Source organism: Macaca thibetana, chromosome 10 (genome assembly GCF_024542745.1).
Source record: "Macaca thibetana thibetana isolate TM-01 chromosome 10, ASM2454274v1, whole genome shotgun sequence".
Taxonomy (NCBI): Eukaryota; Metazoa; Chordata; class Mammalia; order Primates; family Cercopithecidae; genus Macaca; species Macaca thibetana.
In genome coordinates this window covers 9,940,663-9,955,127 of record NC_065587.1, presented here as the reverse complement: position 1 = coordinate 9,955,127, position 14,465 = coordinate 9,940,663, and the positions used below count along the sequence as shown (strand labels likewise).

The 14,465-nt window shown below is 43.3% G+C and overlaps 3 protein-coding genes across 19 annotated transcripts in view; 2 read left to right on the top strand and 1 right to left on the bottom strand.

Moving 5' to 3' along the window:
- Positions 1–8,938, top strand: part of XPNPEP3 (X-prolyl aminopeptidase 3) — a 73,966-nt gene extending 65,028 nt beyond the window's left edge. For all 7 annotated transcript variants that reach the window (XM_050805895.1, XM_050805891.1, XM_050805894.1 and 4 more), the window contains 3 exons: positions 3,443–3,623; positions 5,448–5,568; positions 7,700–8,938. In XM_050805895.1, the coding sequence (XP_050661852.1) occupies positions 3,443–3,623; positions 5,448–5,568; positions 7,700–7,866 (469 nt within the window). In that variant the 3' untranslated portion in view covers positions 7,867–8,938. The remainder of the gene's footprint in view (positions 1–3,442; positions 3,624–5,447; positions 5,569–7,699) is intronic.
- The window catches only part of ST13 (ST13 Hsp70 interacting protein), a 285,343-nt gene that overhangs the window by 99,090 nt on the left and 171,788 nt on the right, over positions 1–14,465 (bottom strand). The window lies entirely within an intron of this gene.
- LOC126963577 (E3 ubiquitin-protein ligase RBX1) overlaps positions 1–14,465 on the top strand; it is a 598,764-nt gene that overhangs the window by 541,013 nt on the left and 43,286 nt on the right. The gene's annotated exons all lie outside the window — the stretch shown is intronic.

The following is a 14,465-nucleotide window of genomic DNA, read 5'->3' as shown; positions in this document are numbered from 1 at the left end:
ACGATCCTCTTGCCTTGACCTGCCAAAACACTGGAATTACAGGGATGAGCCACTATGCCCAGCCAAATTCTAGGTATTTAAGAGAAATGAAAACATTTCTCAACAAAAAGAGTTGCACAAGGACATTCATAACAGCATTTATTCACAATAGCATAACAACCAAAATGTCCCATCAACAGGAGAGTGAATATGCAAATTGTGGTCTGTTCATACAATGGAATACCACTCAGTAATAAAAAAACATTTTAATTACTGATTGAATGTTTTTTGTTATTGATTGAAGCAACACCATGGATGTACTGCATAGACATCATTCTACCCTCACTGAGCATAGATTATTGCATTCCAGGCTGGAGTGCAGTGGTGCACAGAGCATAGATTATGCTCAGTGAAGGAAGCCAGACACAAAATAGTATATATTATATGATTCCATTTATATGATGTTCTAGATTAGGCAAACTAAGGTCAAAATAATCACAACAGCATTTGCCTCGGAAAGTAGGGATATTGATTAGAAATGGACATGGTGACTCACGCCTGTAATCCTAGGACTTTGGGAGGTGGATCACCTGACATCAGGAGTTCAAGACCAGCCTGGCCAACATGGCAAAATCCCATCTCTACTCAAAATACAAAAATTAGCCAGGCATGGTGGCAGGCGCCTATAATCCCAGCTACTTGGGAGGCTGAGACAGGAGAATCGCTTGAACCCGGTAGGGGCAGAAGTTGCAGTGAGCCGAGGTCACAGCACTTTAGCCTGGGCAAAAGAGGGAAATTCCATCTCAAAAAAGGAAAAAAAGAAATGAACATGAGGAAGCTTTCGGGGGAGATGGAAATGCTCTGTATAAGGCTTGAGTCCAAAATCTATAGGGCAGACTTCAGTCCAAACTCAGGCAGGATTTATATTACAGTCTTGAGGCAGAATTCCTTCTCCAGTATACCAAAGCAGTTGTGGCATTTGTGTTTATGTATTGTGGATGACCTTTTGGTTTGTGTTTCAGCCAGCCAGGCAACCAAACTGTTAGAACTTTTCTCACCCCTTCAGCTACAACATTGAATCCAGAATCTCTGATTAGTGGACCCATATCAGTAAAGTTGCCTGATGCAACTATGTTCCTTCTACCATTATCCCACACCATAAATATTCATTCCCACCCATATTCCCAGATTTTTGTCTGTCAGAAATTGGAAACCTCGTGCAGTTCTTTTTTTTTTTTTTTTTTTTTTTGAGATGAAGTTTCACTCTTGTTGCCCAGGTGGGAGTGCAATGGTGCAATCTCGGCTCAACGCAACCTCTGCCTCCCAGGTTCAAGCAATTCTCTTGCCTCAGCTTCCGGAGAAGCTGGGATTACAGGCATGCGCCACCACGCCCAGCTAATTGTGTATTTTTAGTAGAGATGGGGTTTCTCCATGTTGGTCAGGCTGGTCTCGAACTTCTGACCTCAGGTGATCCATCGACCTTGGCCTCCCAAAGTGTTGGGATTACAGGCATGAGCCACCATGCCCGGCCCCTCATACAGTTCTTTTTGGAGTGGAGTGGACCTCCTCGTGGGTCACACTTTCTACCTAACTTGGAGCCTGCTGGGACTTGAGGACTGCTCGGACTAGAAGAACCAAGGCAACTACCTCAAGGGATATACCTACAGGTTTTCAGGAAAACAGGGTTAGCCTTCTCAGACAGGGGTGGAAGGGCCGCTTCTGCTGGCAATGAAGACTCAGAAGAGGCCGGGCGCGGTGGCTCAAGTCTGTAATCCCAGCACTTTGGGAGGCCGAGACGGGCGGATCACGAGGTTAGGAGATCGAGACCATCCTGGCTAACATGGTGAAACCCTGTCTCTACTAAAAAATACAAAAAACTAGCCAGGCGAGGTGGCGGGCGCCTGTAGTCCCAGCTACTCGGGAGGCTGAGGCAGGAGAATGGCGTAAACCCGGGAGGCGGAGCTTGCAGTGAGCCGAGATCCGGCCACTGCACCCCAGCCTGGGCGACAGAGCCAGACTCCGTCTCGGGAAAAAAAAAAAAAAAAAAAGACTCAGAAGAATTTAGGAGTTCATTGTCCTCAGCTTCAATAGGTTTGGTACATGCATCTGTCAAAATTGTACCATTCAAATGTATGCATTTTAGTGTATATAAAGACACTTTGGGAGGCCAAGGCAGGAGGATCGTTTGAGCTGAAGAGTTCCAGACCAACCTGGGCAACATAGTGAGACCTTGTCTCTTTAAAAAAAAAAAAAACTGTTACAGAAATAATTATTTAGTAATACTGTGGTGGGGTGGGGTATGGGTACATTATGCTATGGGTTTTTTATGCTATTATATTTAACCATTCTTCTATTAGAGGACATTTAGAGTTTAATAATTTACAATTATAAAATTACATTCATTTTATATTACATTCATTTATATATTCAAATTATACATAATTTACAACAATAAAATTACATTTCATACATTCAGCTGTTTTGAATTTCAAATATTTTCTTCGGATATATTAGAGTAGAATTATAAGCTCTAGTTATATGAGCATCTTTAAGGCCTTTGATGTAATTGGCTGTATTAGTTTACACTCCTATCAAGAGTATGTGAGGCCGGGCGCGGTGGCTCAAGCCTGTAATCCCAGCACTTTGGGAGGCCGAGACGGGCGGATCACGAGGTCAGGAGATCGAGACCATCCTGGGTAACACAGTGAAACCCCGTCTCTACTAAAAATACAAAAACTTAGCCGGGCGAGGTGGCAGGCGCCTGTAGTCCCAGCTACTCGGGAGGCTGAGGCAGGAGAATGGCGTGAACCCGGGAGGCGGAGCTTGCAGTGAGCTGAGATCCGGCCACTGCACTCCAGCCTGGGTGACAGAGCGAGACTCCGTCTCAAAAAAAAAAAAAAAAAAAAAAAAAAAAAAAAAAAAAAAAAAAACAGTATGTGAGAATACATACCATATATTATCCCAGGTCACTTTTTAATCTCATAATTGCTAAAGAAACTGTTATTCTAAAGACACTTAAGTGCTAGTATGTTACTAGTAGCCCAAATGTTGACTAGTTTATCCCATGGTATCTGCTTCACCTGTCAGAAGTGGGTCTCTAGGCTTTCCTGCCTTTTTTTAAATGGTAGTCTGTGCTGTAAGGGATTAGACAGGATCAAGGCTGAGCCTCGTCTGCCCACTGACTGCACTCGTGGCTGGGTGCTGCTTTTGGCCCTACTTCATGTCTCTCCTGACCATTTGAAGAAGAGACTGTGTTGCTGCTCCAGCTTGAAGGATTGTTGCCCTTCCTGCTGAGCACCTAGGACATGATTGAGCTCCTGGCCATATTGATAGATTGGTACTTATTAAACATCAACAGTGCCCCAGCAGCAGCATCTTGGGGTTTTTCTAATCAAACTTAGTAGCAAACTTCTTAGAGTATCAGATTATCTAAGTTCAGATTATTTGGTTTTCCCATCCCTAGGTTCACTGCACCTCAGGCAGAACTCTATGAAGCTGTTCTAGAGATCCAGAGAGATTGTTTGGCCCTCTGCTTCCCTGGGACAAGCTTGGAGAACATCTACAGCATGATGCTGACCCTGATAGGACAGAAGCTTAAAGACTTGGGAATCATGAAGAACATTAAGGAAAATAATGTCTTCAAGGTATTTCACTTCTCTTGACCCCAGTTCTCAAGAACACCTAGCATGCTGCTAGGCTTTTACCGTATATAAAGCTAATTCGATTTAGAAATGGGACAGATGCAGTGATTCATGCCTGTAATCTCAGTAGTTTAGGAGGCTGAGGCAGGAGGATCACTTGAAGCCAGCCTGGGCAATATAGCAAGACCCATCTATATGTATATACATATAGATATGTATACACACACATATATATACGTACACACATAGATATATATATACACATACGCACACGGGGTTTTTTTAAGTGAAAAGATTTAGAAATCATCTTTGTGATCTATAAGAGGGATTTAGCTTTAACATAGATTAAAACAAAGGAAGTCAGTACTTATTTCTTCCAGATGATGGCAGCACATTCTGATTCATTACATGCTGCACAACTAGCTCAGTATTCAGAAAACGTAAAATGAAGTCTGGTGTAGACGGGTGAAAAAGGAAACAAGAAATGAGGAGAAGCCTGGGAAATATAGCAAGACCCTGTCTCTACAAAAAATTTAAAAGTTAGCCAGGTGTGGTGGCACACATCTCGAGTCCCAGCTACTTGGGAGGTTGAGGTGGGAGGATCACTTGACCCCAGGAGTTCAAGGCTGCAGTGAACTATGATCGCACCACTGCACTCCAACCTGGGCCACAGAACAAGGCCCTGTGTCCAAAAAAAAAAAATAGAGAGAGAGAGAGATTAACTTTTAATCCCTTTATGGGTTATTCTGTAGGTCAAAGGAGAAGGTATTTAAGTGACATTTTTGAGACTTCAGCAATATTCCCAAAGGCCATGTCATTAGTGAATTTTTTTCTGCATCCAAAATGTGATGATGTTCAGTAAAAATGTAAAACCTCAGCTTTAAAATTAAGATGCTAGATGCCCAAGTCAGATAGACCATTAGGCATCTCCTACCTACAAGTTAAGGCTTCTGGGACTTCTATTATCAATAAAAACGAAGCTATAAATTGGCTGTTGCTCGGGCCAACAAATCTTTAACTAACTGATGGAAATACCCAAGCTGGCTGGGCACAGTGGCTCACACCTGTAATCCCAGCACTTTGGGAGGCTGAGGCAGGCAGATCACATGAGGTCAGGAGTTCGAGACCAGCTTGGCCAACATGGTGAAACCCTGTCTCTACTAAAAAGACAAAAATTTGCCAGGCATGGTGATACAAGTCTATAATCCCAGCTATTGGGGAGGCTGAGGTGGGAGAATCGCTTGAACCCAGGAGACCGAGTTTGCAGTGAGCCAAGATCACACCACTGTACTCCAACCTAGACAACAGAGCAGGACTCCATCTCAAAAAAAAAGAAATACCCAAGCTGGTACGTGCCCAAAAGTATGCATTCTCCACAAGTTGCTGTGAGATACTTAGGGTCTCCAGAGTGGATTCCTGAGAGGGATGTGTGAAGGAACATTGGAAAGAGAACTGTGGTAATAGTCATCCTCTCTTTCCCAAAAAAAGAGATTTTTTTTCTCTCTTTTATTTTTACCTTTCCTGTGGTACTGAAGAAAACAGACTTTCATTTGCCACAGTCATTAGTTGGATTACCCAAGTCAGCATGTAGGTAGTATATTAAATAGTGGGAATGGAAGTGTGGATTGATGAGAATGCCATTGGCAGAATTGCATATAAGAGGTTGCAGTTTTTCAGGTGCCTTTAAGTATTAGCCCAAGGAGGAATTAAACTGAAGTGGCAGAACCATGGGGGAGATAACAACACATATCTCACTGATTTATACTTGCCCAGCATTCCCCATTAGAGGTCATTGCTCTGATGATACTGTGATAATTATCTTTCCAGGCTGCTCGAAAATACTGCCCTCATCATGTTGGCCACTACCTCGGGATGGATGTCCATGACACTCCAGACATGCCCCGTTCTCTCCCTCTGCAGCCTGGGATGGTAATCACAATTGAGCCAGGTAAGGAGTTATACTACTACTATGAGGTAAACGTTTGTTTGTTTTTGAGATGGAGTTTTGCTCTTTCGCCCAGGCTGGAGTGAAGTGGTGTGATCTTCACTCACTGCAACCTCCGCCCCCCAGGTTCAGCGATTCTCCTGCCTCAGCCTCCTGAGTATCTGGGATTACAGGTATCTGCCACCACGCCTGGCTGATTTTTATATTTTTAGTAGAGACGGGGTTTCGCCATGTTGGCCAGGCTGGTCTCGAACTCCTGACCTCAGGTGATCCATCCATCTCGGTCTCCCAAAGTGCTAGAATTACAGGCGTGAGCCACCATGCCCAGCCACATTGTTTGTTTTTACCTCAACCAACGTAATTAAGTTAGAAGAGACAAGAAAAAAAGTCTCTCCAGTGTGGAAGATAATTTTATTTTAGACTTATCTTTCGTATTCTTATTTAACGTCACACAATTTGTTCAATTTGACTCCTCCAATAAACAACTGATGGAGAATACTTCCTATATATAGATATATACAAATGAATAGATATGAAGACATGAATCTTTTTTAATCCTGCCTTTCCCAGGGCCAGTTTGTACTGGTCTCCCATTTAGTAGCTGGGGGCTGCTCAAGCTTCCAGAGCCCCCGGTGCTTGCGTGCAGAGAGACAGGCAGACACACTATGCTCTCAGTTTCAACACCTCTGCAAGCTGCATTGAACTACCCAGCACCATCCCACTCGTTAGTACCCAACGCCTTCCTCGTAAGCTTCAGAGAAAGCTCACAGTCAGATACATTACCTAACTTGAATGGTCCTGGGTGTTGAGCAGGATTCTGAAGAGGAGCAGTGGCCACAGTGGTGTGTGAAGATTGATGTTGTCAGAGTTGATGGTTAAATACTGATGCTGGTTTTGTTTTGAAAACAGATCTAAATTTTAGATTTCAAGTATTGTAATCTCTATATAAATTATGGCTGTGAAATGTCTTTTATGCCACCCTTTGAACCTAGTCATACATTGCTATCTGTGGCCATAGCTATATCGTTTGGTTCAATCTGGTTGGTACATGAGCGCTTCCTTAACTGTGCTCCATTTTCCTTTGCTGATCTTTTTCTGTTTTTTAATCGTAGAGCAGGATCTGTGAGGATAGTGGAGAAAGTTTACAACTTGTTTAATATAAAAAGCCCTGGTGTGTGTCTAACTTCATGATTAGAAAGGGTACCTGGGGTTCCTACATTTTTCCAAATGTACATTAAAGTCTTTCAGTTTCTCTTTTACTTTATATTATACACATCAGATATATATATATATATATATTTTTTTTTTTTTTTTTTTTTTTTTGAGACGGAGTCTCGCTGCGTCACCCAGGCTGGAATGCAGGGGCGCGATCTCGGCTCACTGCAAGCTCCGCCTCCCGGGTTTACGCCATTCTCCTGCCTCAGCCTCCGAGTAGCTGGGACTACAGGCGCCCGCCACCACGCCCGGCTAGTTTTTTGTATTTTTAGTAGAGACGGGGTTTCACCGTGTTAGCCAGGATGGTCTCGATCTCCTGACCTCGTGATCCACCCGCCTCGGCCTCCCAAAGTGCTGGGATTACAGGCTTGAGCCACCGCGCCCGGCCACATCAGATATATTTAAACCTTATAATGACTATTTCTGCAGCTTCCAGTTGTCAAGGCTAATAATCTCTAAATGTTTCTTTTCATACAGTTTAAATATATTTTGTCTTTATTTTTGCAAAGTGCTCTTTTTCCAGGGGACTCTTAGGCAGGGGAAGAAAGCACTTATATAATCTGCTTGTACCCCACATATATTGATGTACTTTTAAATTAAGTAACTTTATTGGCCTGCTTGAGCCACTGGAATATGACAGAATCATGATCAGCATTGCCATAGTTGTATTGAGCTTGTAGTCCAATATAAAGATAACCACAATCATAATTTTAGTAATGATACCAACATGTGTTGACCATTATATGCCAGGCACTTTGACATGTATTATCTCATTTAATCTTCACAGCTTTACTAGGTAGGTACCTTAAAGATCCGGTATTACAGAGGAAGGAATTTTAACCCAGAGGTTAACTTACTTGCCCCAAACCACCCAGTTACTGTCATTCCTGAACAGCATGTTCTTCTTTCTACTTCACAGGCATTTATATTCCAGAGGATGACAGAGATGCCCCAGAGAAGTTTCGGGGTCTTGGTGTACGAATTGAGGATGATGTAGTGGTGACTCAGGACTCACCTCTCATCCTTTCTGCAGATTGTCCCAAAGAGATGAATGACATTGAACAGATATGCAGCCGGGCTTCTTGACCTTCACTGTGGCCCACATGCACCTCAGGTTCAAGATGGGTGTATGCTGGCAGCCCTGCACGTGTGCTTTCTGAGTGTCTCTGTGTATGCAGTAATATATGTGTTCCATTTGGGAGCATAGCAGCTGTGTGAATGTATGTAATCGTGTGTGTGGGGTTTTTTTGTTTTAAGCAGTTAGAAGTCTGGAAAAATGAATTTTTGAATAGTATGTTACTGCAGCTTTGGTAACATTAATTCTATAGAATTAATGACCAGAGCAATTTTAATTTTTAAACATAAAGGTCTTAGTTACATATATCCATGCATTCCAGTTAACACATTTAAACATACAGAAATTTCACTTCTTCTTTCAAGTCCTTCCCTTTCTATACTTTTGCTGAGATCCACCCAATATCATAAGAAGTTTGTGTGATCCCTGTATTTTTAGGTAATTACCAAGGTCTCTGCCTATGCGAAAATTCATCTGTTGGTGATTGTGGGTGGCCAATACATACCTTCTGTAACTCCTCCCTACCTATTCTAGATCCTGCATATCTACTGGAGCCATATGAGCCCTCAGGGGCACTGGTGTCCTGCAGTCTTACTAGTCAGCCACAGTCCAGGTTCCAGCAACACTAGCTACCTACCAAACAAAACACTTTTGAGCTTTTCTTCCCATTTGGTTGCCTGGGACCTGGAAAGTGTTTAGATTCTAGATAAAGAAGGAAATGGAAGAGAAAGAAAATTGTATATGTATATACTAAAGATCCAGACATCAGGTCTGGGCACAGTGACTCAACGCCTGTAATCCCAGCACTTTGGGAGGTTGAGGCAGGTGGATCACTTGAGACCAGGAGTTCCAGACCAGCCTGGCCAACATGGTGAAACCCCGTCTCTACTAAAAATACAAAATGAGCTGGGTGTGGTGATACATGCCTGTAATCCCGGCTATTTGGGAGGCTGCGGCATGAGAATTGCTTGAACCTGGGAGCTGGGGATTGCAGTGAGCTGAACTCATGCGACTGCACTCCAGCCTGGGTGACTGAGCGAGACTCTTCCTCAAAAAAAAAAAAAAAAAAAAAAAAAATCCTGACATCCTGCCATCTTTTCTCTTCGATTTAAAGATGATTTCTTAATGATGGCTTCAAAAATTAATAAAAAGAAAAGAAAAAAAAATGATTTCTTTCCCAGACATCCCTGCTCCCTCTATAGATTCTTGATGCACTGACCCTCACAGGTTAGCCTTGTAGCTGTTGTGCTACGCAGAAGCAGATCCTCTACTTACTTACCCCGTCAGAGTCACAGTAGTGGCGCCCAGTTTTCAGAGAAGTACCCCTGTTATTCTGTGATTTCCTCTAGTGCTAATAGAAACAAAATACGGAATCTACCAAATACCCATAAATATCCTATGATTCTTATCTTTCTCTGATATTAGCATTGGGAGTGCGGTGGTAAAGAGTCATATTTCTTTTTTTTTGGAGACGAAGTCTTGCTCTGTCACCTGGGCTGGAGTGCAGTGGCGCGATCTCGGCTCACTACAACCTCCACCACCCAGGTTCAGGCAATTCTCCTGCCTCAGCCTACCGAGTAACTGGGACTACAGGCGCACACCACCACGCCCAGCTAATTTTTTGTATTTTAATTTTTTGTATTTTAGTAGAGACAGGGTTTCACCCTGTTGCCCAGGCTGGTCTCAAACTCCTGAGCTCAGGCAATCCGCCCACCTTAGCCTCCCAAAGTTTTAGGATTACAGGCATGAGCCACCACACCTGGCGTAAGAGTCATATTTCTTTAAAAACAAACATTGGATACAATTATACAACAAGTCAATTTGCAAGGTGAACAGGGCTAGATTACCACAGATAGCTTATTTAGGAGCTTCTGTGATAGAGGGAAGCTTTAAGAACCAGTATGTTCACCTCCTTTAAACCTGGATATGAGCTCAAGATGTATAAAGCATGCCAATTGTTAGAACACAAATTTGAGGGTTTCTTAAAAAAACAATTTGTAGGCCGGGCGCGGTGGCTCAAGCCTGTAATCCCAGCACTCTGGGAGGCCGAGGCGGGCGGATCACGAGGTCAGGAGATCGAGACCATCCTAACACGGTGAAACACTAAAAAAAATACAAAAAACTAGCCGGGCGAGGTGGCGGGCGCCTGTAGTCCCAGCTATTCGGGAGGCTGAGGCAGGAGAATGGCGTAAACCCGGGAGGCGGAGCTTGCAGTGAGCTGAGATCCGGCCACTGCACTCCAGCCCAGGCGACAGAGCGAGACTCCGTCTCAAAAAAAAAAAAAAAAAAAAACTGTATTAGGGAAGCACAAGCTAGGGGATTAACAATCTCTGCAGTGCTGGAAGTTTGCCTATCTTATCAGGGAAACCCAGGGTACACAGTGAAAAGCAGACAGGCAGTGACTTCCTCAAGAGACAGATAATGTGAAAACAAAAGTGATACAAATCGTATCCTGACAGTGCTAGCCCAGGAATGCCTGGCTTTGCGCACCTTATCTAAGCAGCTCTCAGAATGGAGGCTGCACAGCTGGAGTCTCCATCCCCCATACCCACCCTCCCACCTCCCTCCAACTTCTCAATCCAGCACTACTTTTTAAAAGAAGGGGAGGGAAACAACTCCACAACTCTGGCTTCTCACTTCCCAGGCTCTGTGCCACCAGCAGCCCTTTCCTTGGATTGTGTTTCCTTTGTTCATTTATAATCCAGGAATAAGGAATTTCCTTTTCTTCTTGTATCATTTTCTTTTTTCTTTTCTTTTTTTTTTTTTTTTTGAGATGGAGTCTCGCACTGTCACCCGGGCTGGTGTGCAATGGCAAGATCTCAGCTCACTGCAACCTCCGCCTCCCAGGTTCAAGCGATTCTCCTGCCTCAGCCTCTCGAGTAGCTAGGATTACAGGCGTCTGCCACCACACCCGGCTATTTTTTTGTATTTTAAGTGGAGACGAGGTTTCACGATGTTGGCCAGGCTGGTCTTGAAATCCTGACCTCATGATCCACCCGCCTCAGCCTCCGTAAGTGCTGGGATTACAGACGTGAGCCATCGCGCCTCCTGCATCATTGTCTCTGGTCTAAACTTTTCTAGCTAAAAGCCTAGGTGGCTTGTATGTATGGCAGCATGCTTGGACATGAAACAGACTTCTGGTTAGATTCCAGTCAAGTTCTATAGATGTTACTGGTAGGCAGAAAGACTGTTGTGGAATTCTTCTGGTGACTTTTAGTCCCTGACCCAGGTATATTGTCCTTTGAGTCCCAGATTAACTAACTATAGCAGCTAAGCATTTGAATCAGACTTCTCGTAGCAATATTATGGGCTGTCTGATATATTCAGGATTTGTTGAGCAGATAATTATGCACAGTGCTGTGTGTGATCTTTTTCATTCTCAGCCTTGCCACAGACATACCCCACATTTCCCTTTAGTTATTTTTTTTATACAGAGAATGCTATTAATTGTTATTTGATATCAAATAATTTTATTTTTCTAATGTCAGGAAATGACCCATTCCACTTAAGTCAGTTTTCCAAATAATTAAAAAATACTTCAGAAATAAAATGTTTCCAAATATTTCTTAAAATTCTTAAAATTTAGATTAAAGTTTGCTGATCTCTTACATTTAATAAAGCTGGGACTTGAAGACTTACCATAGTTTTCAACTGCCTTGCAAGTTCATAAACTTGTAAGGGTACAAAGTGAATAAGATAAATTCTGAGTTTTAAGGTAAGGGCTTTATATTAGCTTTTTTTTTTTAAAGGTTGTTTTGTTTTGTTTTGTTTTTGTTTTTGTTTTTGAGACAGAGTCTCACTCTGTCACCCAGGCTGGAGTGCAGTGGCACGATCTTGGCTCACTGCAACCTCCACTTCCTGGGTTCAGGCAATTCTTCTGTCTCAGCCTCCTGAGTAGCTGGGACTACAGGCACATGCCACCATGCCTGGCTAGTTTTCTGTATTTTTAATAGAGATGGGGTTTCACTATGCTAGCCAGGATGGTCTCAATCTCCTGACCTCATAATCTGCCCACCTTGGACTCCCAAGGTGCTGGGATTACAGGCGTGAGCCACCGCACCCGGCCTTTTTAAAGTTTTTAATTGACATATAATTGTACATATTTACGGGGTACATAGTGATGTTTTGAGACATATAATATATAATGATCAGATCGGAACAATTAGCATATCCATCACATTGAACAATTATCATTTGTGTTGAGCCTTTAGTTTTTTTTTTGGACGGAGTCTTTTTTGTTTTTTTTTTTTTTTTTTTTGAGACGGAGTCTCACGCTGTTGCCCAGGCTGGAGTGCAGTGGCGCGATCTCGGCTCACTGCAAGCTCCGCCTCCCGGGTTCCCGCCATTCTCCTGCCTCAGCCTCCTGAGTAGCTGGGACTACAGGCGCCCGCCACCGCGCCCGGCTAATTTTTTGTATTTTTAGTAGAGACGGGGTTTCACTGTGGTCTCGATCTCCTGACCTTGTGATCCGCCCGCCTCGGCCTCCCAAAGTGCTGGGATTACAGGCTTGAGCCACCGCGCCCGGCCCTGTTTTTTTTTTTTTTTTTTTTTGGAGACAGAATCTCACTCTGTCACCCAGGCTGGAGTGCGGTGGCGCCATCTCAGCTCACTGCAACCTCCGACTCCCTGGTTCAAGCAGTTCTACTGCCTCAGCCTCCCAAGTAGCTGGGATTACAGACACGCGTCACCATGCCCAGCTAATTTTTGTATTTTTAGTAGAGACAGGGTTTCACCATATTGACCACGATGGTCTTGATCTCCTGACCTTATAATCTGCCCACCTTGGCCTCCCAAAGTGCTGGGATTACAGGCGTGAGCCACCATGCCCAGCTGAGCCTTTAGTTCTAAGTAAATAATATCTATACCAGTCACTCCTATTAAAAATCTTTTTAAAAATTACTCAAATGTTACCACTGGAATTTTTCTCCCTGAATTGAAGGTACATGGTTAGATCATTAGCAATACCCTCTAAATGAAGGAAACATATCTGGATATCCAGTGTCATATACTTTTATGTATTTATTTCAGGAATTACTATGTTGTCTCCATAATTAGGAAACAGACTGTGTTCTTTATTTGAAACACAACAGTATAAATACTGGAGTAAAGTTGGGTGCAGTGGATTACGGCTGTAATCCCAGCACTTGAGCCCAGGAGTTTGAGACCACCCTAGGCAACACAGAGGGACCTTGTCTCAGCAAAAAAATTTAAAAGTTAGCCGGGTGTGGTGGTGTGCACCTATAGTCCCAGCTACTCAGGAGGCTGAGGTGGGAGGACCGCTTGAGCACAGGAGGTCAAGGCTGCAGTGAGCCATGATTGTGCCACTCCATGCCACCCTGGGCAACAGAGCAAGACCCTGTCTCAATAAAAGAGAAGAGAAAAATTGGAGTGAGAACTCTCCTCCTCTCATAATCATAGTATCCACGTTAGGAAAATGCTTCTGAGAGTAACTTAAAGTACTCTGTGTGCATCTTCTTTCAAAACCTTGCTTTTTTCTCAGTTTTTGTAAGGTGAGAAAGAGAAAAACCTTCACCATAGAAGTACTGTCTTAATTGAGATTAAGATCCAAATAAAACATGTTAAACCTCCATATAAAGACATTGCAACTCATTAAACAGAAAAATGTACCTTTGTTATGTCTTTCCAAATATCCATACCCACATCCTGTTCAGCTTTGTTAATAATACAAAGATCACAAATGTGAAGCACAAATGCTGCTTCTCCCCCTCCTGTTCCCATGTCAGAGATGGAGAAGAAAGCACAGTGAGCTGTTCACCAGTCCAGCAGTGACCTTGGAGTCCTTTGTAACAGTGTTTCCAATAACTGCTGCCAATAAAACAGTTAGAATTTGAGTTAGAACCTATCTGCTGTCCCTCAACTAGTGTCTGATAGCCGAGAATGTAATTCGTTTGTGTGTCTATTAGAAAATTAGCACTTTGGGAGGCCGAGGCAGGCGAATCTCAAGGTCAGGAGATCGAAACCATCCTGGTTAACCTGGTGAAACCCCGTCTCTACTAAAAATACAAAAAATTAGCTGGGCATGGTGGCGGGCACCTGTAGTCCCAGCTACTCGGGAGACTGAGGCAGGAAAATGGCGTGAACCCAGGAGGCAGAGCTTGCAGTGAGCCGAGATAGCGCCACTGCACTCCAGCCTGGGCGACAGAGCAAGACTCTGTCTCAAAAAAAAAGGAAAAGAAAAGAAAATTAGGCAGGCCCCACAGACAGTAGCAGCATGAAGGAACCTGCTTAGAAGAGGTTTTTATGGTGTGATTGTGGTTTTTTTTTTTAATTGTTGTTTCCTGAAGTAGAATCCATAGCCCAAAACAAGTTTTAAGCCTGAGAAAATATAATTTGAGGTGTTTTTTATGCTCCTAATGAAAAGATGAATGAATGCATCATTACACCTTAACAGTAGAGCAGAATTTCACTGTTACAAACCGCATAGGTCCTCCTGGTTGTGCTGCTGTTCTCTGCCTGTGTGTCACGGAGTTCGAGCATCATTATTGTTTGAATCAGAGGACCCACTGGGATTAAGGCTTCTTGGAGCTGCTGCGCAAGAATCTGAGGAAACTTCAATCTTTACTAGCATTTCTTAATGCTTTCCATGACT